This window comes from Schistocerca cancellata, chromosome 1, assembly GCF_023864275.1.
Source record: "Schistocerca cancellata isolate TAMUIC-IGC-003103 chromosome 1, iqSchCanc2.1, whole genome shotgun sequence".
Taxonomy (NCBI): domain Eukaryota; kingdom Metazoa; phylum Arthropoda; class Insecta; order Orthoptera; family Acrididae; genus Schistocerca; species Schistocerca cancellata.
The window spans coordinates 597,613,802-597,636,560 of NC_064626.1; the positions used below are offsets into that span (position 1 = coordinate 597,613,802).

General features: G+C 38.5%; 1 protein-coding gene across 1 annotated transcript in view; it reads right to left on the reverse strand.

The window, feature by feature from the left end:
• The window catches only part of LOC126089129 (DNA-directed RNA polymerase III subunit RPC1), a 217,641-nt gene that overhangs the window by 81,149 nt on the left and 113,733 nt on the right, over positions 1-22,759 (reverse strand). The window contains exons 14-16 of the mRNA XM_049906890.1: positions 21,152-21,351; positions 4,503-4,616; positions 4,244-4,401 (exon numbers count right to left, since the gene is read on the reverse strand). Of these exons, the coding sequence (XP_049762847.1) occupies positions 4,244-4,401; positions 4,503-4,616; positions 21,152-21,351 (472 nt within the window). The remainder of the gene's footprint in view (positions 1-4,243; positions 4,402-4,502; positions 4,617-21,151; positions 21,352-22,759) is intronic.

A 22,759-nucleotide genomic window follows, 5' to 3' on the forward strand; every position in this document is an offset into this window, starting at 1 on the left:
TGACACACAAGTGATCCAGAAAATTCATGCACACCAAAATAAAGGTATTTACAAAAAGAAACGATCTGTTGCTTGAACTAAAGATGCACATAATTTATTAGTTATTTGACAAAAATAATCACATTGCAGAATAAATAAAAACGAAAACCCACTGATGACGGCACAGTGGTGTCGAAAAATGTTCGGGTACTGAGAGAAAATAGTGTTTTACATAACTAGCGGACCTCACACCCAACAATTTTAACTGCAAACACGGTCAACACAAGGAGCCACAGACCAAAATGATGAATGTGTGTTCCTTGTTGCTAGCACACCAGATACATACATGGGATTCAGTTACTGTAAATGGTCGATCTGTGTTCACAGTACACACACTGATAAGCCAAAACATTATGACCACTGCCCACCATGGCAGCATTGGTCACTGCCTGGTTGCTTTGCAAGCATTGATTAATTGATTGAGAGGGGTTATGGGACCAAAAGGTGAGGTCATCAGTCCCGCAATTCCGAAGTGAGTCACAGAAGAAAGAGGACTGCTAAAAGTGGATGGCCCCAGACAGGGAAGTCAAATTATAAAATAATGATTATTAAAACACACACAGTAAAGGTATAAAAGGTGAGACCAAATCTTTTCTTTATAAAAAAAAGGAGGGGTAGGGGGGGCAGCAGCGGGTGGGGGGGGGGGGGGAGGGTGGGAAGGGGGGGGGGGGGGGCGGTCATAGTGATACAGACCGAGAAGACTGTGAAAGAAGTCCCAACCACAACCAGCCTGCCTCTGCTCGAAGACTAAAATAGAACCTTATATCTGGAAATAAAAACCACTTTCACAAAGGAAACTGAGGACCAGTTCAACCATCCGTGGATTGTCTGCTAATATTAAATGTAAGGAATCAGGAAGGCTATACTTAACACGAAGGGCCGAAAGAAGGGACATTCCACCAATATGTGAGGTATCGGCAATCTGGCTCCACAACCATATTGCGGTGGTGGGCATTACATAGGAGGAAACAATGGGTTAGCCGGGTATGACCAATGTGTAAATGGCATAAAACAAATGTTTCAGAGCACACTGTTCATTGTACATTGCTGAATGTGGAGCTCCACAGCAGCCCCCCCCCCTCCTCCCCCCACCTCCCGTGTTCACATGTTGACCCAACAACATTATATCAGTGACTATTAAGATTCGAACATCAGTCAATGGAAGCATGTTGGTTCTTCGGGTGAACCACATGTTTGCTACACTAGGTCACTGCTCATCTCCACAAATACCGTTATCAAGGTGAATGGCAGCTCAAAATGTGCAGTGCGCCATTGACACAGGTTGGCGAGAACAGTATTATGCTATGAGAGAGATTCTCCTGCGCTTGCAGGGGAGGGACCTGTGGCAGTAATGGAAAGAGTGCTGACAGCTGCAAACCACCTACATCTCTTCGTGATTTAGATCTTCCCGAATGGTGATACCATTTTTCAGAAATGGATTTGTCCATGTCTCAGAAACTAAAACATGCTACAGTGGTTTTATGAGCATTACAGCGAACTCATGTTGACGTCTCAGTGATCAAATACACCTGGCGTAAATCAAATGAAACCCATCTGGATTGCTACTGGATGCCGTCACTGCATACACAAATCAGAGGCCAGTTATTTACATGAATTATGTGACCTGTGCGTAGACATCTAATGGCACATACCTCCGCAGAACTACCGACAAACTGTCGGATCCCTGATATGAAAATAAGTTATGTATTTCATTCCAAACACAGACAAACAAGCTATTAAACAGATGGTCATAATGTTTTGACTCATCAGTGTACAATATGCACAATTCTGGACATATCATGACACCATGTGTCTATGAAGAAGACACAGACATCTGCTGAACCAATACTAAGTAAGTTTCTGTAATATACTTCTTATACTTCACATACATTTAGAGCCAAGGTCTAAAGATTTATGATATCCCTAATTTTGTAGTCTTCTTAAGAAGACTAATTAATTTGTAGAAACTGGTAAAGCATAATAAAAAATATATTTGCAACTTATGACTGAATTTCGTTCTGAAAAAAATTTAAAAAATACTTGACGAAACTGATCTCTCCATTCCTATTTCCAAATATTACTTATGAAGGGCACTGCAACTAAATTCAACCTTAATGGTTCCATAATGATGAAGGATCATATACAAAGGGCAAGGTGTAAGATTTCTAATAGAAATGGTGTAGAACTAAGTGAGAAAGCATGTAATACATGTACATAGAATAAAGTCAGAGAATAGGATGCTACAGAAATGAATTTCTAAAACTTTGTACAAAAATACTGGCCATATCATTGCGATGAGGATTTTAAAATGTCATTTAAGGAAACAATAACCAAAAAATACCTTTTTTCACTAAAATGTTTTACGGAAGTTGATCTTCACTTGTGTTGGTCACATTGATGCACCTGAACATTTACGTATTGTAAGACAAGGCTCACAAAAAATGAAGCAATTCTGTACCATCTTTGCCATAGCCAACAATGGAGGCTTCTTTGTAACTACCAGTTTCAATTTTTTACTTAAGGTTTTTAGTGGTACAACAGTTATTCACAACATTAGAAAACCAAATAGCATGGGACTTACAAAGACTGAGCACAACTTGTGATAACAGCCCAATTCTAACCACTGATCAAACAAGGCACAAAATAAATCAATGAAACCAGTTCTCTTTAAAGCATAATCAACTGGCGACGCACTACAGTGTAATCAATTATGGATAAATACAAAATTGACAGCCTGCGTCTATTATTGAAAACATGGAACCTGCACTGCATTTTTGTCGTGCTATACCGATGCCTCTCCTTTAGTCTTTTTCTTCTTCTTGTTTATCCTGGCTTCTTGAGATCTCTTGTGAAGAGGCACAATACAACATATTCCGTAATGGTGTAGGACAATCAATGAAATTACACAACAGTTAATAATTTAACTTTTGAAACTGCCAGTTTACTGGCATTTATGGAAAGAAAAACACTCACATACTCTCATGTGGTCAGCACACTTCGTGTAACATTTTGTGTGTGTAATAGGCGTTACTATGTCGCAAATCGTTCTAATGAATTAATTAAGCTGCTTTACAGTGTTCTAGGCAACATAATCAACAAGGTGATAAGAGTCTCAATTAAAACTGGACTTCAATATTTTGAATAAACTTTCAGTTTTTTTTACCCCCCTCAAAATCAGCACTTGTTTCAAAATTAATTTCCAGTTTCGTGCATTAACTTCAAACACATCTGCAACTATTGTACTTCATTTACTGGACAGCTCGATCACGCACTGGCATGTAACATATTTCAAATCAAGCACACAGATTTTAGTTTTCCCTAATGGGAATTGTAATAACATGATATATGTATCTCACATAAAGTTTAAATGAAACTGGATTTACTCTCCATTCGGCTTAAGAGCACAAAATAAAATTCACCACACAGGTCAGCGAACTGTACACGCACACTTTTAGCACTCTAAGTGATAACACGTCTCAGAGTAAAAGCCGCACATAAATTCACACTTTTTATTATGAATACAAAATTCAAAACACCTTTATATTAAACAAATAAATTATGGCATGTAATTACTAACTAAACATTTCCGATTCTAAATAAACTTCAAGAACTTGTACTTCATAATCAATAAAATTTTATCGCCTGAGAGAAATTATTAGTTTGCTAAAACTGATTCAGATTATAGTCAACTTGTGTCTGGACGATGACATCACAAATTGACACTTGCTTGGAATGAATGAAATACCTGTACTGAAAAATACTGTCTCTTGGGTAACTTAATGACTTTTATACCAAATTTGGTGCCCCTTCTATCACTACAGTGCCTTCTTATCAGCAGAAGATAAGCAGCAGCAGCAGCAGTAACTCAGTTAAGGATCTATTTATCAAATAAGATTTAATTATACATTATATTCAGTTATTGGGCACCTTGTGGGTAAAAGAAAGGCTACAAAATGCAATATTTCGAATCAAGACTTTTTGACATTTAACAAGATTAACTAACAGTGCAACTAATCACATCTTGTTCTGATGAAAAATAGTACATCCATACAATGTTATTCTTTCAAGAGTTAGAAAATTTACCAAAATCATAAACGTACACAAAGACTACTCACATAATTTACAACCATTGAACATCGATAGTTTGTAAACGTTGATGTTCAGTGGAAATTAGTTATACAAGTAGTCTCTGAATGCCACTTACCTTTACTAGCCTTCGTTGCATGTAACCAGTTTCAGCTGTTTTCACAGCTGTGTCAACTAAGCCTTCACGGCCACCCATAGTATGGAAGAAAAACTCTGTTGGAGTTAAACCAGAATAGAAGCTGTTTTGCACAAAGCCTTTTGCAGCTGGAATTTTTGCTATTAAAAACAGAGGAAAACCAAATCTTATGATCACTTAATGCAAAGCAAAGGGTTATTAATGAAAATATTGCCTTTTTACTACTAAATATTGTTCTTACAATGCCGTTCAAAATGAGGTAAGGCTCTGTCCTCAAAGCCATTCGGGACACGATGTCCACTAATGGCCTGCTGTCCGACACAGGCAATCATCTGAGATATGTTAATAAATGACCCTGTGCAAAGAAAGTGAATATCAAAATTTGTAACAAAAGGAAACACATTTGCAATGTTACATATCAGATTATGTAAGTTCACTTACATGCTTAGTGTATACTTCGCCATTTTGTTGAAGACACATGCACCATATATTACGAATAAGCAATGTTAACCAAATAACATGTAAAACTGTGTAGTTTCTTTTGACATCTGTATACATACCATAATGTAATCAATTACAACACTTCAGTTGATTAACAGCATATGAATTTCATTAATGGAACAAAGGAGTCTATCTCCACAAGCAGTATTATACAATGTGAGGCACAAAGCAGTTGAAGCATCCATTCCAAGGCTGTCCAGATGGCTTGGAAGACAGATTGTCCCATGATGCAGTGCCAGATTCTGCTTTGACAACTGGGTACTGGTGTACAGTTCTGCTCAAGTTTAAATGTAGCCCACGGCAGGATATTTGCAGCTTTTTGAAATGCTAGAACTAAATCCCCAATATGCCAAAAGGAGAGCAAGGAAATATTTTGTAAGAAATTCATGAATTCCATTAACTGCTGCACAAGTTTATGAGTCAGTAACATGGGCTTCAGGAAGTACACCCTCTCTTATGGCGCTAGTAAAAAAATGATATTTTGAGACATACTCCTATAATTATGGTTCAGGCAACAATGGAGCAATTTTTGAATAACAATGCCTCAATCATTCAATCACACAAACTACAGCATTATAAACTGTCTGCAGAACCAAGAAGTGGGAATGTTATGTTTCTTCTTCAATTACAAAAAAATCACACAAGCATTGGTTGGCTTTCTGTGGGGATGGACTTGCAAGAAACTATTCTAGATCCTGATGAAATTCATTAAGCTATACTCAAGCATTTATACTAAAGATGCAAACCTCCATTCTTTTAGTAGCATCTGCCCCCATTGGACAGAAAGGCAATGCCATGAGGTAGCTCCAAGTTCAGACAGCAATAGAAGATGTGTTGGAATTGGAGGTATTGAAAGGGTGTGTTCTACCTGCAATTTTGACAAGGAAGGACAATCTTCCTCACCCTTCTAAGAGTTGACATTGCCAGATGTTCCCAAAATCTGCTGATTGGTGACGATTGTTCCATTTGGTAATTATTTGAATTGTTGTTCTCCTTTGTCATTCATCCCTCAACAACTGTGACTGGAAAGTGGTGTGAAATGTCCTCAAGTTGAGAACCTGCAGTTCTAGCCCGTATTGGTGGTTCTGCTCAAGGCTAGTGCACGTTAAATCCATGGAACGTACTCGTGCTACCTCATTGTTCAAACACAGACGGCTAGCAGTTCACTCTGATGAATATCTGTTCACATGGTTTCCTTTCAGGAACTGATCCTTCAGGAAGACACATCCATACTGGATTGCAAGGAACAAGAGTGGCAGGATGTTTATAGTGCCGATAACATGATAAATATAATGCTTTCCTCAACACACTTCTCATGCTCTTTGAGAGTTGCTTTCCAATAGAACGTTCTAAACACAGTACTAGCAGTAATAAGCAGCCTGGGTGGCTGACTTAGTGGGATAAGGATATCATATATAACAAAGCAGGAATTATATCAAAATGTTATAAGTATTCACAGTCAAGTTGCAGTAAGCCCACTACAAACAGTATTGTAAGGTGCTTAAAAATGTTATTGGGAAGGCAAAGAGTGTGTGGTATGCAAATAGAATAGCTAATTCACAGGATAAAATTAAAACCATATGGTCAGTTGTGAAAGAAGTGTGTGGTCAGCAGCACAAGGTCGACGATATAAAGTCAGCTTGCAGTAAAAATATTTCTGTTACTAATAAATCAGATATATATATATATATACAATATTTAACAATCATTTTTGGAGCATTGCTGGTGAATTAAATAAATATTTAGTTTCTACAGGGAATCATATAACTCTTGGCAAATGCCTTTCTGAGACTGATGTCTGAAATACTCCTCTGTGATACAGACAAGGGATGGACTGCCTAGCAGAATACTGAAGTACTGTGCTGCACATGTTAGCCCTGTATTTAGCCATATTTGTAATTTTTTCCTTTAGGAATGGTCAGTTTCCTGAACGATTAAAATACTCAATAGTAAAGCCGCTTTTTAAAAAGGGAGAAAGGGACAACATAGACAATTTTAGACCTATTTCTATGACATCAGTGTTTGCTAAAATTATTGAAAAGGCTGTGTATGTAAGAATAATTGATTATTTTATATTACACGTTTTTCTATCACATGTACAGTTCGGCTTTAGAAGTCACTTAATAACTGAAAATGCTATATTCTCTTTTCTCTGTGAGGTACTGGATGGGTTAAACAAAAGGTTTCGAATGCTAGGCATTTTTATTTTCACAGATTGGCCATGTGATTAGTGAAATTGAACAGTTCAAATTTCTAGGTGTTCAGATAGACAGTAAAGTGTCGTGGAAAGCCCACGTTCAGGATCTTGTTCAAAGACTTAATGCTGCCATTTTTACTATTCGAACGGTATCTGAAGTGAGTGATCGTTTGATACAAAAATTAGTCTACTTTGCTTATTTTCATTCACTTATGTCATATGGTATTACATTCTGGAGTAACTCTTCCCATTCTAAAAGGATGTTTTTGGCTCAGAAACAGGCGTTTCAGGCAATAAGTGGTTTAAGTCCACGAACCCCTTGTCGACCCCTGTTCATGAGTCTGGGTATTTTGATATTGGCCCCTCAGTATATATATTCCTTACTGTCATTTCTTGTTAACAATATTAGCTTATTCCCAAGAATAAGCAGCTTTCACTTGGTGAATACATGATAGAAAACAAACCTGCATTTGAATCTGACTTCCTTAACTCTTCTGCAGAAAGGTGTGCAGTATACTGCTGCATCCACTTTCAATAAGCTACCACTCGAATTCAAAAATCTTAGCAGTAATCCACACACTTTCAAATCGAAGCTGAAGAGTTTCCTCATGGGTCACTCATTCTAATCTGTTGAGAAGTTCCTTGAAAAAGTAAGCTGATTCTTGTTGTATTGTTGATTGCGTTTACTTAAACTTATGGACTTTTTTTGGGGTTCATAAACATTTTATTTTCATCTGTCATTACTTTCATGCTGTACTTTTCATGTACTGACACATTCCATGACCTTGGAGATTTGCTACTCAATTTGGTCCTATGGAACTTGACATGTAAGTAAATAAATGTAAGCCAATGCAGCTACATACTGGACAGTAACCACACAAGCACAGTTGGGCAAAATGTATCTGAATGACAAATAATGAACACAGATAAAAATTATTATACATTACTTGTGAAAAACTAATACAGCTACTCATACGAATCACCATTAATTTTTGTGAATAATAATATTTATTCTTCTACTGTGAACAATGGATTTCCAAATAAGGGACAAATTTGAAACCTAAAGGCATTAATTGCTCCAATTCTTTGTCATATGTCAAACAAATGTTACTTTGTTTTCAGGACAACTTTTTCTTTTTTCAACAAACTCCTCATCATAAAGTTTGCTTGGTTTTGGATTATTTTCCACTGCAATATATTAAAAGAAATATGTTCTATACATGCAAAAAAGCATAATGCAGCATTATATCTCCTTAAAATTGACTTTATTTCAGGATAATGATGAAAGAATTTCAAATCACGATCTTCTAGAGAAAAAATTGAGAAATCCTCAATTCTGCTCTAGATTGTGGTTGTGATTTCACATCAGCTTCGTCTCCTTGGTCCCATTCAGAATAGTAAAATAAATTTTCTTATTATGTCACATAGCTTCATTCAGTCACCTGATTGCTTCTGCATTTCTTTGGCTATAATAGGTCCGTAATTCACTGTAAGTCTCCCGTGGTCATGGGCAGCAATACAGGCAAATTAGTGGTTTTTAAATCATTATTAAGGCAGTGCTCCAATAGTTGCTTGTTCTTTATTTGCTGCACGAAGGGAGAAAAATGTCTTCAAGTCATCTCTTGATGCATTTGCAACATGGAGTTGCCAGTGTGCTGTAATATAATGTGTTCTTATATGTAATAACTCAGTGTCACTTATGAAATTTTACAATCCCAAAGCTCTCTGTAACTGCACAGTCATATGTGAGATAGAAAAGCTATTCCATTCTGTAATGTAAAGATCACTCAGACTTAGTCCTAGAATGATTTCAATTATGTCTAATGGCTTTGGACGCCCATCAGCATTCAGCAAAGTGTTATAATTTTGTGATGCATTTTGGCTAATGCCATTTCAGGACGCTCCAAATTTAAAGTTTATTGACATTAGTCTTACCAACCACACGGCTCCTACTTTGTTCACTATATCCTAGTGTTAGCAATTTTTGTATAACTGAGGAAGGAATTGCAGATTTGGGTCTCTGCTGGCTGCATTCTAATCTTTGTCTAACTATGCAGAATCAGTCCACATGTTGTTAGGGCAAAGGAGGGGAAGAAGTACTAATATGTGCAGAGTCAGTTGAACTGGGTCATATTGGAAATGTAACTGCTACAGTCATTTGCCTACAACACATGACGGTTGGCTGAACACTGCTGTACACTGGTTTATTGGAGGCCTTCCTCAGACCTTTGAATCTTCTTATGAGTCTGTTATACGAGGACCTATAGTTCAAGATGTACTCCATAACATGTTTCAACATGACTTGTCAATTTATCTCCCCCCCCAATTGTTAGAGGTGAAAGAAGTGATAAGGGAGAGAAAAAACTCTAGGACCAATGTGTGCTTGTACCCCAAATGTTTAGCTTTACAGCCTGGAATGAACCCACTGAGCCACACTTATATATAAATGTTAATGAACTACTTATCAAAGAGAAACTATGCTGAGTGAGAGGAACAAACACTGGTGCTACATGACACAGTTCTGTTCCAGAAGCAAACAAAGAAAATGCACTTGTATTCCATGTTATTCATTATTTAAATTACAAATAACAAGTAATAAATAATTACTTGTATCTATAGAATGTGATAATACCTTTATCTATGAACAATTTGTATGTGAAATTATTTCCAATCATTTATTTATTCAAACAATTATCCAGATAGAGATTTATTTGACTAATGCCCATCTCTGCACACAAACAGGCAATCAGAAGTAGAGATCAATGTCTGATACTGACTATGGTACAGTGCTGTGGTCCAACCTTGCCATCTGCGAGGATGAGACTTTCAACAATGCAGTGCTTGGTAGTTGCTAGTAGTGCCCTACTGAATGTTACATGCACTGAAGTCCCCAAGGAGGAGGAAGGGAAGGGGCAACTGCTTGAGAAGGTCTCTGAGAAACTACACCTATAGGGTGATACAGTGTGTGATATACAATTGTTATTTTCAGTGACACCCCTAACACACAAACACACACACACACACACACACACACATTTTAAAGATAACTGCTTGTAATTCAGTGGTAAATGTGACTGGTGAGAGTGCATGTCATTCACAAACACAGTCAGTCCTCTTTTGGCATCCTCATCACCAAGGTTGTCCCTTTTCTGCACCCTACAACCATTTAGTGTAGCAGTATTATTAGCTTTATAATATGCCACCTGCAGAGACAAATCTAGTGATCATCCCTATGCCAAGAGCTTCAGTTCTTTTCCACGAGTCCTGAATCTATACATACTGACAGCCACTTTAGCAGATATGTTTATTTTGCTCATTGGTCTTAGTGGGGAGTTCAAGATATTGGCAGGAGATTTTCTTGATCTCTAGCATGTATGTTGAGTTCTATTCCTGAAGCTAGCTCTCTCTCTCTCTCTCTCTCTCTCTCTCTCTCTCTCTCTCTCTATCCATCCATCCATCCATACATACATACATCTCCCCCCCCCCCTGCCCAACCCCATATAAGAGATTTCTGCTTTTTAAATTTATTTCCTGAGAGCTTATGTTCCTTTTTATTGGAGAAGATGGTGCATGTTGAGATGGGGATATATGGCTACCATTTGATGGAGGTATGTTATCGGATGCATCTATCATTGAGACTGTCTTCTGTTTTATAGGTAGTGGTGGTCTCAAATTTCTTACTGGAAACTGTGAGCAGCTTCAAAGGTATGTTTATAGGTGCAGATAGTACTTACAACAGTTAAACCTTGTGTCAGTGTAGCACTGTGTAACCCTTTGGCAGCTTGCTTGAAGGCAAATGTAAACGACATAGCAAACACCATGTGAGTGCACTGTTTCAGTGTGAGATATTCATTTGTGGTCACCAGTTTTTAAATTTTTTTCCCTCAGTAAACACAGCACAGTATTTTGCAACTGACAAAAAATGGAGGTAAATTAAATAATGTTCCTGGCTAGTGTGCAGTTGTTGACTGAAAAGATGCCCCCAGGCCCCAGACCATCATAGTCCTGAGCTGCCAACTGTAGTCCCCACAGGGCAACCTACAAAATGCGCTTATATTTCAAGATTTGAATTCTTCAGTTAAATTAAAATTCTTTCAGAGAGAGAGGAGGTATGAACAAACTGCCCCCAGACCAAAAATACAAAAATTTTTATTGTCTGAACTTCACAAAGAGGCCATCTTTTCGTCCACTGCCTTTCCATTGATATGATAACAATGAACTGCTTCACACCGGAATCATCATCTGCTAAACTGCCCTGCCAATTAAATGATGCCACAGGATCACCTGGCTAGTGAGACTGAGGGGTTTCAGAGCTGCAGCCACCTAACATCTCTCTTCTGTTCTGAGCTGCCACCAGAGCAGACATTAAATTGTTTAGTCTTCATTTCCCTTCTCCTCCAAGATGGGTCTGTAGAGTTACCTTCTCTTATCCCCCTGGCAATCCTCATCATGTAATCCTCATGAGCAAATAAACCAATATACTCTCTTTTCCAGACATGAGTGTCATATATTAATTCCAATCTTGACTACACTGCAAAGTAGATGTACATCACATTATTCAAAGCTCTGCTCAGCCTGCACCATAAATTCTCATATATCAGAACTTATGATGCTTGTAGCATCACTAGGGGATTCAGTATGTAGGGTCATATCTTCAGGCAAATGAATCCTGTTTTATTGTATTGTGAAATGTTGCAATGTCAAATACAAGTGTGAAATCCATTGCCTCTTCCAACTTCTTCTTTACTGATTTCATGATGATGCAGACATTCCTCTCCTCCTAGAGGTCTGATTGTAAGGATGTCTTTAAGAACTTTGCATGTTACAACACCTTGCTAAAACTGAAGATTTTCTGCAATTATACTAAAATGGGAATATTCTCACAGCAGAGCATTAGCCTGATGACATGTTGTTGTTTTAGTTAAATCAGTTGACATGAGATCATTTTGTCTGTTCAAATATTTCAGCTACCCTCTAGATATAAAATGGGTGCACTTTTTCAAATGACACAACCTCACTTTATAGCCAGAAATATATCCCAAGACATATCATCTATGAAGATGATTGTTTTGGAGAACAGTCTTCTCTAGTTCTATTAATTTGTGTGTGCTTCACACCAATTTTTGTTCAGAAAAAGAAAAATAAAAGACCTCCAGATATGTGAGCAGCCTTGGTACAACTGATGTGCAGCAGGTGACACAGACTTCCCAATAATGACTGTTTTGTCTCAACAGTCATCCAACTCACCAATGCGCAGCTAACTTTCATGTGTTTGAGATGTTCACATCATCCTTATGATTTGATAACTAAGCAAAGGTCCTGCTGCTTTAGGTGTCAGTGTTCACCTTGCGCATTCATAGCTATTTAAAGGAAAACTCTACGGGGGACTCATTGAACCAGTAGAAGTTTCACAGTTATGAACCATTGCAAGCAACATAACCACAGTACTGCACAAAATATTTACGATAATGGATGAACTAGAGGAGGGATGAGCCAAATGTAGGGGATACTAATAATGCATAAGAAGTTAGTGGTGAAATACATTTTTGTATGTAACACCTTAAAGGTAACAGTGTTGTGAAGTGTGACTATGTAGTCACATGAAAGAGAGAATAAAAGACAAGAATATAACAACAAAACCAGAATTGATTTTATCAGGTCGTTGATGCTGTTGGAGTAAAAACATAGAAAACTTTAGAGTATCATATCATTTACTGTCCATGACTTTCTCTCTGCCACATTCTGTATGGAGAAACAGTGGCTGCTCCTGGGAACACACACTTACCGGATGCAGTAAAGGTAAACTGAACATATCATGCATATGCTGCCCATAGATATGAGATCACTGTTCTATGTTTAATATTGAACACCCTAAAGGGTGACTCTTTTATGAGATGGACTGCTTTATGAGGAACAAATATAATTGGGTTCTTAACTCCCTTGCAGCGCAGACAGCATACTGGGTCAAACTCTGCAACTCTCTTAACTAAATGTATTACAGGTCACACAAAACTTACTGACTGATACATGACAATACTGACATTAGACCTCTGTAGACAGGTTATCAGTATGTGAACTGGTCATGCTGATCTCAGACTGAGATTTAGAAGAACTCAGGTCTGGGCTATGAAGATATCTCTGCCTAGATTTCATGTATCTCATCAAACTCTTTGGCACTGGTACACTGAGGTATCATGGGCTGGATTATCAAGAGGACTGATGGAACTCATGCAGTGACTTCTGGTCTTGGAGTATACCCGGTACTTCTGCACCTGCACATGAAGTTTCACTAAATAGAAAATATTCTAATCATCAGAATTATGGAAAAAAAATTGACCGGGGAGGAAATATGGATGTAAACTTTACTGTAAAGAAAAACTGAAACAGTATGACAGATAAAGGACTGGGCATAATAGCAGGACTTGTTTTAAAAATAAAAAAATAAAAATAAAAAAAAACTTGTAATACACGGAAATCGTTCAAGTTTATGCACTAATATGCTGTCATAAGGATGTAGAATACAGCAAATGACAAGGTAATATAATTTTAATGTAAAAGTAGAACAAAATCTAAAGAGCAATTTTTCTGCAGGAAAGAATTTTGTGAGAAGAAGAAGAAGAAGAAGAAGAAGAAGAAGAAGAAGATGTTTCTCTTGAACATATTTTTCCAGCAAAAAACTATCAGTAACTGGACTTCTCCAGGAATAAATGTAACTACAAATGAATCAGACAATGTTTCATCAAACAATAAAGATACCCCAATTATCATCCATTTGGAACTGGGAGTCTATAGTGTGGTTCAAATAACATTTCTGTTTTAATTTAGAATAGTGCACTTGCTACCTGGAGCTGTGCTTAAATGAACAGGAAAATTACTGCTGACTTCTTCAATGGATTACTCCCTTCTGTGAGAAACTCACAGGACCGTGCATGTATTTTAGTAAAGCACTAACTCAATATTGCAACCACAGAAGATTTTTCTGGATTTTAGTGCTTCAGGAATGTTGCACTAATGACACTAACTATTCACCTTTACATCAGTCACTGTAAGAAAGGCATAATAATAACAGAATACCCCAGAAGACATGACAATGTAGCAAAAATAATACATCAACAGCTTGCCTTACAGCATAAACTTATAAAACAACACGTTCCCACATACAAGTATGCACCACAAAATGTACTGGAGAATGATGAATACAAATTATACTGGAAAAGAACCATTATAACAGATAAAACAACACCACATAACAAACCTGACATCATACTCACCAATAAAAAGAAGAAATTAACACAACTAATCGAAATATCCATACCCAATACAACAAATATACAAAAGAAAACAGGAGAAAAAATTGAAAAATACATCCAACTGGCTGAGGAAATCAAGGACATGTGGCATCAGGATAAAGTTGACATTATACCAATTATACTATCAACTACAGGAGTCATACCACACAATATCCACCAGTACATCAAAGCAATACAGTTACATCCAAACTTATATATACAACTACAGAAATCTGTAATTATTGATACATGTTCAATTACCCGAAAGTTCCTAAATTCAATATAACATATACCTTACAGTTAAAAGGAAGTCCCGCTTGATCAAAGTCCGCGTCACTTTCCATTTTTGACCAGACACAACGTCTGAGAAAAGAAAAAAAGAAAGAAAGAATAATAATAATATCATCATCATTATTGTTATTATTACTCTCTATGTGGAGACAACATTCCATTAGAACTACTGACAGCCTTGGGAGAGCCAGTCCTGACAAAACTCTACCATCTGGTGAGCAAGATGTATGAAACAGGCGAAATACCCTCAGACTTCAAGAAGAATATAATAATTCCAATCCCAAAGAAAGCAGGTGTTGACAGATGTGAAAATTACCGAACTATCAGTTTAATAAGTCACAGCTGCAAAATACTAATGCAAATTCTTTACAGACGAATGGAAAAACTGGTAGAAGTCGACCTCGGGAAAGATCAGTTTGGATTCCGTAGAAATGTTGGAACATGTGAGGCAATACTGACCTTACGCCTTATCTTAGAAGAAAGATTAAGGAAAGGCAAACCTACCTTTCTAGCATTTGTAGACTTAGAGAAAGCTTTTGACAATGTTGATTGGAATACTCTCTTTCAATAAGGGGTAAAATACAGGGAGCAAAACGCTATTTACAATTTGTACAGAAACCAGATGGCAGTTATAAGAGTCGAGGGGCATGAAAGTGAAGCAGTCGTTGGGAAGGGAGTGAGACAGGGTTGTAGCCTCTCCCCGATGTTATTCAATCTGTATATTGAGCAGGCAGTAAAAGAAAAATTCGGAGTAGGTATTAAAATCCATGGAGAAGAAATAAAAACTTTGAGGTTTGCCAATGACATTGTAATTCTGTCAGAGACAGCAAAGGACTTGGAAGAGCAGCTGAACGGAATGGACAGTGTCTTGAAAGGAGGATATAAGATGAACATCAACAAAAGCAAAACGAGGATCATGGAATGGAGTCGAATTAAGTCGGGTGATGCTGACGGAATTAGATTAGGAACTGAGACGCTTAAAGTAGTAAATGAGTTTTGCTATTTGGGGAGCAAAATAACTGATGATGGTCGAAGCCGAGAGGATATAAAATGTAGACTGGCAATGGCAAGGAAATCGTTTCTGAAGAAGAGGAATTTGTTAACATCGAGTATAGGTTTAAGTGTCAAGAAGTTGTTTCTGAAAGTATTTGCATGGAGTGTAGCCATGTATGGAAGTGAAACATGGACGATAAATAGTTTGGACAGGAAGAGAATAGAAGCTTTCGAAATTTGGTGCTACTGAAGAATGCTGAAGATTAGATGGGTAGATCACATAACTAAAGAGGAGGTATTGAATAGAATAGGGGAGACGAGGAGTTTGTGGCACAACTTGACAAGAAGAAGGGACCGGTTGGTAGGGCATGTTCTGAGGCATCAAGGGATCACAAATTTAGCATTGGAGGGCAGTGTATAGGGAGACCAAGAGATGAATACATTAAGCAGATTCAGAAGGATGTAGGTTGCAGTAAGTACTGGGAGATGAAAAAGCTTGCACAGGATAGATTAGCATGGAGAGCTGCATCAAACCAGTCTCAGGACTGAAGACCACAACAACAACAACAACAACAACAACAACATGTGGAGAGGAGAGAAGGGGAGAAGAGGAAAGGACTATGCGAATGCATTGACGGGATAGGAAGCACCTATTGGAGCAGGTAGGTGGTAAGTAAGTGGAGACCAGGAAGGGTTATGGGAACAAATGATATCCCACAGGGAGAGTTCCCAACTGTGCAATTCAGAAAAGGCAGTGTTGGTAGGAACAATCCAGACACTAGAGTCAAGCACATGTTGAGCAGCATCATAATCCTTAGAGTCTTTTGTGGTGGCAGGCTTCAATAAAATCTTCTCAGTTTACAAGCTGTGACACTTCAAATAAAATACTTGAGCTATCAATAGCTCTCTCCATTACCATCCTCAGAAGTTAAAATCACCAATTCCCAGGGCTGGCAGAGTGTTCCACTTTTATGGATGTGATAGCAGTATCCGGAAGCTACCAGAGAAGGCCAAAGTGACACACATACAGAAACCGAGTTGGGCAGCTCACAACAGCTCTGGCCCACTGTGGGACTGAGTTATGTCACGTGGTATGAGGGGCCTGCATCACATTTGAAGTGGTCACTCCTGCCTCCCTACAAGCATCAAGCAACTATCGTTGCTTTCGCTCAACCACCATAATGGTGTCCATCACAAAATTAAATTTACTGCTGTGATGGCAAGGAATGGCAAGCTTCAATTTGGTAGTAGGAACACACGGATAGGAAAAGTTAATGGTTCGGATGTACCAGTACTGCATTATCTCATGTTTGGTTCTTTATTATGGCGTAACGCCATATGTCCTAGAAGATGAAAATGTGCAGGACACCAGCTTAGTCATTCAGTGTACAGGAAGCATATGTCACTGATTGGTGCTGGAACAATAAGTATAACTTTGAATGCCACCAAACACTGCATGTTACTTTCTGAAGCATTGAATTCAAGATTGTGATGCACTTTTGTAAGTCAGTCATAGCTCATGTCACGTGATCTCGGCAGCTAATGACAGTGGATATTCTGAGCATAGGATACGTGATGTAGTCAGCCAATAGCAATATCACTGTTACGTAGCACGAACACATGGATAAGAAAAGTTAATGGTTCGGATGTACAAGTACTGCATTATCTCACGTTTGGTTCTTTATTATGGCATAACGCCATATGTCCTAGAAGATGAAAACATGCACCTGAGATGCTGCAAACAGTTGAAATTAGCCAATAGTGTGGACTTAAGCACTTCATTTTAAATAAATTGACTGCCTCAGCAGAAAAGATTAAGAAAAGCCAAATTTCTTTAGCAAACCAACAAAAATAACTTAATTGTTCCGCAAGGTGATTAAAGGTTGACTTTCAAAAGGGTGGAAATAAAATAAAATCTGAATCTAATAACATATTTGAATGTATTTCAAATCACTTGATAGTTCCCAGCCACAGAAATCTGTTTTGTTTTCATTTGACATGAGAACAATAAACAAAGATCACTAAACGTAAACACGGGTCGCATGAAGACTACCCACCTCCCAACTACAACTCAGGCTGTTCTGTGCATCAACCCCAGATCTACGATCTTCCTGAACCGGGGCAATACTAGACAACGGAACCCCCCCCCCCCCCCTCATAGGATGCCAAAAATTTATAAAATCGACTTTTCAAAACTATGTTCATTTTGTAGCGCACATCTTTGTGAAGAGTCTGATAAATAAAACATATGTGTTCGAGAAAACGTAAGACATGTTATTTGGTCTTGAGTGTGTCAAAGTGCAGTGCCACACCTCTGCACAAAGCATTCTTCTATCGCTTGTCACTGTATTTCACTCTGTGGAATTCAAACGTGTAATATTCTGTAATGGATGCCATCAAACTATATTCAGGACAGTGGAAATTAAAATGTCTTGTGGTGCCTCTCCTGCTCCCAGTCAGCTGGTCTGACATCCTGCTCCTCTCTCTCTCTCTCTCTCTCTCTCTTTCTCTTTAAAAAAAAAAAAAAAAAAAAAAAAAGATAGAACCTTGCAATTAATATTGAATGGGATTATTTGTAACTGGGAAACTGGGAGAACAAGAACTCTTCAGAAAATTTGCCCTCTTTATTGCCTATTAGATAATAACTTGCTGTTTTGTGTGACATAAAATTAAATATAGAATACATAAAACCAGTAAAGACAAGAGACAAGGAAGACAGTAAACATTTCTTCAATCTGTTAGCCCTAGCATTTTTTTCTCTCATCTTGCAACAGCTTTACCTAATGTTTTTCCTTTCCTCACCAAAGTGCGTCGAGCATTTCACTATACGGAGAAAAAAAAAAAAAAATGTCATTGTCTAATACTGAAAAGTTATTAATGCAAATAATACCAAAGACTGGTGTGGTTTCTCGGTTTGATTACTTGTATTTTGTCACTGTCTGCTAGATAAAATTAAATAGGCCTGCCTAATATTGCAGCAATTGTAACACACACCAAATAAACAAGACTGTTTTGGCACAAATGGTCGTTTTTATAACACGACACAATGTAATTCATAAAGTATCAAATGCTTATTAGGCCTACTACAAGCAAAAAACTTTATGTTCGAAAACAGTTTCACATTTCATCCACATGCTCCAGATTCTTAAGCATGAGATCAAAAAGAAGTAGTACGAAATATTTGTATAAATTAGGAATCATCATATTCTTCCGTAATTTGTGTGTTGTCCCCATTTCTTCTCCTTCCTCATTCTAACAAACAATCTCGTCATCACTAATTCTGTAACTATTCCTGCCAGTGTCAAAACTTATTCTCTGGTTAACTTCACTAACACTGCCACAATCACCGGTTTAGTTATGCTGCATTTATTCTCTGGTTAGACCTTATTACGTGTTTGAACAGTGCGTTTTCTACACTACTCCCAGAATAGAACTTAAGCAGCTGCTAGCTGGGGACTGTACACTGGCTCTTACTACTATAACGGTCTGGCCAAAAATTTTCAGTCAAAATTTCTTTTTCTTGGATACACTAAGAAGATAAACTTAATCTTTCTTACTTGTTACTCCTGTTAGTCATTTATTTCCACTCTGGTAGTCTGAATATACGGATTTCAATAGTAATTATAACAATGCTGATCATACGCAAAACCAGTCAACAACATAAACAGTGATTGGCATTCACCCATTCAGCTTTGTTCCGCTCAGCTCATATAGCCCCGTCCCCTCCTGTCTGCAGGGAAATTTATTTCCAGATGTGTCAGGGATTATCCTGGCACAGACATCACATATGCCATGCACGCATTCAAAAACTAACTTATGATTCATTTCAAAATCATATGAATAATAGATATACCAACGTGTGCTGGATGCTACGCACTTTGTGAAATGAGGTTTTTTTTCCTCAAGAATATGAATTTGGCACCTCCCCCCCCCCCCCTCCAAAATTGCCACCTGGGGCAGATACCCCAGTTTTCCCCCACCCTCTAGATCCAGGCTTGTCGATGCATTACTCTGACAGCTTGGGCATGCCAGTAGAATTTTTCCGGGTAGCATCTGGCTGCTTGCTGTAACTGCTTATACAGCTGACAGCCTCACTTCTGTAGCCATAATTGGGAGAAGGTACTACTCATACGCGACTCAACTGCACATGCACAAGAGCTTGCTCGCAACTGCTCAAACAAATCTAATGTAAACAGTTGTGACATCACGCTCATTGGAGGCAATTTGTTGTTATGAAGCACTGCATGGTCTTGCTAAAGCTTTTGATGCATTTTGATGTTGGTAGACGCTTGTATGAGCACTACGTTTGGTTGTTGTATATGGCGCATTTCCTTTGCAGCTTAAATTTTATTTTATTTTATTTTTTTTCCTCTCTCATTCATGTTTTATTGCTACAGTTTTATCTTGCAGTAGAGAGATACAGTAACATCCTTTGAAACTTTCTAGCAGATTAAAGCTGTGTGCCGGACTGAGACTCAAACTTGGGACCTTTGCCTTTCACAGGCAAGTGCCCTACCATCTGAGCTACCCAAGCATGACTCATGACCCATCCTCACAGCTTCAATTCTGCCAGTACCTCGTCTCTTCACAGAAGAGCTTCTGTGGAGTTTGGAAGGTAGGAGACGAGGTACGGGCAGAACTGAAGCTGTGAGAACGGGTCGTGAGTCATGCTTGGGTAGCTCAGGTGGTAGAGCACTTGCCCACAAAAGGGAAAGGTTCCAAGTTTGAGTCTCAGTCCAGCACACAGTTTTAATCTGCTACGAAGTTTCATATTAGTGCACACTCCACTGCAGAGTGAAAATCTCATTCTAGTAACATCCTTTGTTAGAGTATTGGTTCTTAGCAGTCAAAATTACAAAAATGTAACTGAAAACTAAAACAATTCTAAAAAATTCCCAGGTTTTTCCCAGTTTTCTCCTGAATGAAAAAATTGCCAGGTTTTTTCCCGGATCTCCCAGTTGTCCTGGGTCGTATACACCCAGTTAGTAAATAAGCAAATGGGTCAAGCAGGTACACAGTCTAAAAAAACTAGAACTGAATCTCAGTGGTTTGCGTGTGCCAACCAACTCTGTTCTCAAATTCCTATTTTGACAGCCAGTAAACAGGTTTTATTCTGCTCAAATAAATGGGTGTCCATTCATTTCCAACTTCTATTGATAATCAAATACTTATCTGAAAATAATACTTCTGATGTTTTCACTCTATACATATCATTCACATTGGCAATCTACTCAAAATATATCCAAATGAATGAGGTATGGAGGAGATTGATAGAAGGGGTGAGGAGACAGGGAAGGGTCATTGGGGGGGGGGGGGGGGGGGGGGGGGGGAAGATAGGAGATACATAGGGGGCAGGGGTTGATTTATAAAATCAAATCCTGTGTTAAGCAATTAAAGCAGGAGTGCCTCAGATAAACTCAACAGCATCCACTCTATTAGACAGAATACCAATTAAATGCATGCTGCCCCCTTGTGATTCAATTACACTGAGCCTATACAAATACTACAGCTTTGCTGCTTGTGAACTTCTGCAATTTCTATACTGTAATTTTTATAGCAGCAAATAATACTACAATGTTGTCAATATAATTAAAACTGTTCACAGAATAAAAAGCTTACCTTTAGAACCACTAAGTGCCATTACAAGAGGACTGTTACTTCTATGCAATTCCTTCAAACAAGCCTTTCCTGCATGATCTCGAATAACGGACAATTCCTTTAGAATGACAGCTTCAAGTGTCTCTTCTTCTGTACATCCTGGTTGGCACGTAAGTAGACCTTCATGCATTTGTCGAATGTATGCATCACATTTGCTGTACCTAGTCATTATAACACAACAAAATATTTCAGACTCAATTACACCAAAGAATAACTTTCTACATATTTTTTAAAATGTCCAAATCAGGAGCAGGAGGGAGGGGGGGGAGAGGGGGAGGGGGGGAGAGGGAGGGAGGGAGGGAGGGAGGGAGGGAGGGAGAGGGAGGCAGGGAGAGGGAGGGGAGGGAGATGGAGGTAGTGAGAGGGAGGGGAGGGAGAGGGAGGTAGTGAGAGGGAGGGGAGGGAGAGAGGGGGGGAGAGAGAAGGGGGTACGAGGGTGCATACGGCAAGTCTTGCAGCAGGGAAGGTCACAGAGGTACGAGCCATAGGGTAGGGAGAACTTGCCCTATGCACCCTCCTACCACCACCTATACCAGCCCTGTAACAGGCAAAACATATACTATCAAAGGGAGAGTCACCTGTGAAACAACACATCATATACCAGCTGTACGTAAACACTTTTCAGCCTTTTACATTGGCATGACTACCATCAAATTATTATCGAGGATAAATGGGTACTAGCAGCATGAGTATACTGTAAATATACAATATCCTGTTGTCCTGTTGCACAGTATGCTTTACAACATGGCAGTTGCGACCTTGGTGCCTGTTTCACCACACGCGCCATCTGGGTTCTTCCCCCAGACACAAGTTTCTCAGGACTCTGCAGGTGGGAACTAGCACTACATGTCCTGGGTTCTTGTCGACCACCTGCACTTAATTTATGTTATTTTCTTCCCTCTCAGCATTTCTTCACAGTAATTACTCCTTTTGTCCCTCCACTTTAGTTTTCTACATATTTCATTTTCTTATCTGTCTATTTTTTGCTGTCCCCCTCCTGCTCTGTTACAGCAATGCACAAAGCTTTTCACTTTTATTTACTCATACACAATGTTTTAGCAATAATCTCTGTCTTGCATATTACCTGTCTTCCACCTTTAAGCTCTCAGGTCTTCAAATCTCGTCCGGTGCAGTCCCCAACAATCAGTCTTTCTTTCTCACCCCGTCCAGTAAGTCCACTCTGATTTTGTAAGTCCACATTAAGTTGTTTCTCGCTGTTAATTAAACTATCTAACAACTGTACTACATTGTCAGCACTTATTTCTGCAACAATTGTATCTTCTTCTAAGTTTTGAGAAGGTCGAAATACAGTGCGTACTTCAATGCAAGATGCTTTCAATAATTTCCACAATGAAACTCTGTCTCGAAATCTGGCAGAAACCCACAGAGATTCTGGCACACCAGTGGCAAGACAGTGAAGTCACTGATGACAGTGCCAGTAAAGCAGAGTTATTAAACACAATTTCCCAAAACTCCTTCACCAAAGAAGACTAAGTAAAAATTTCTGAATTCCAACCAAGAACAACTGCCAAGATGAGAAACATAGAAATAGATATCCTCGGTGTCGCA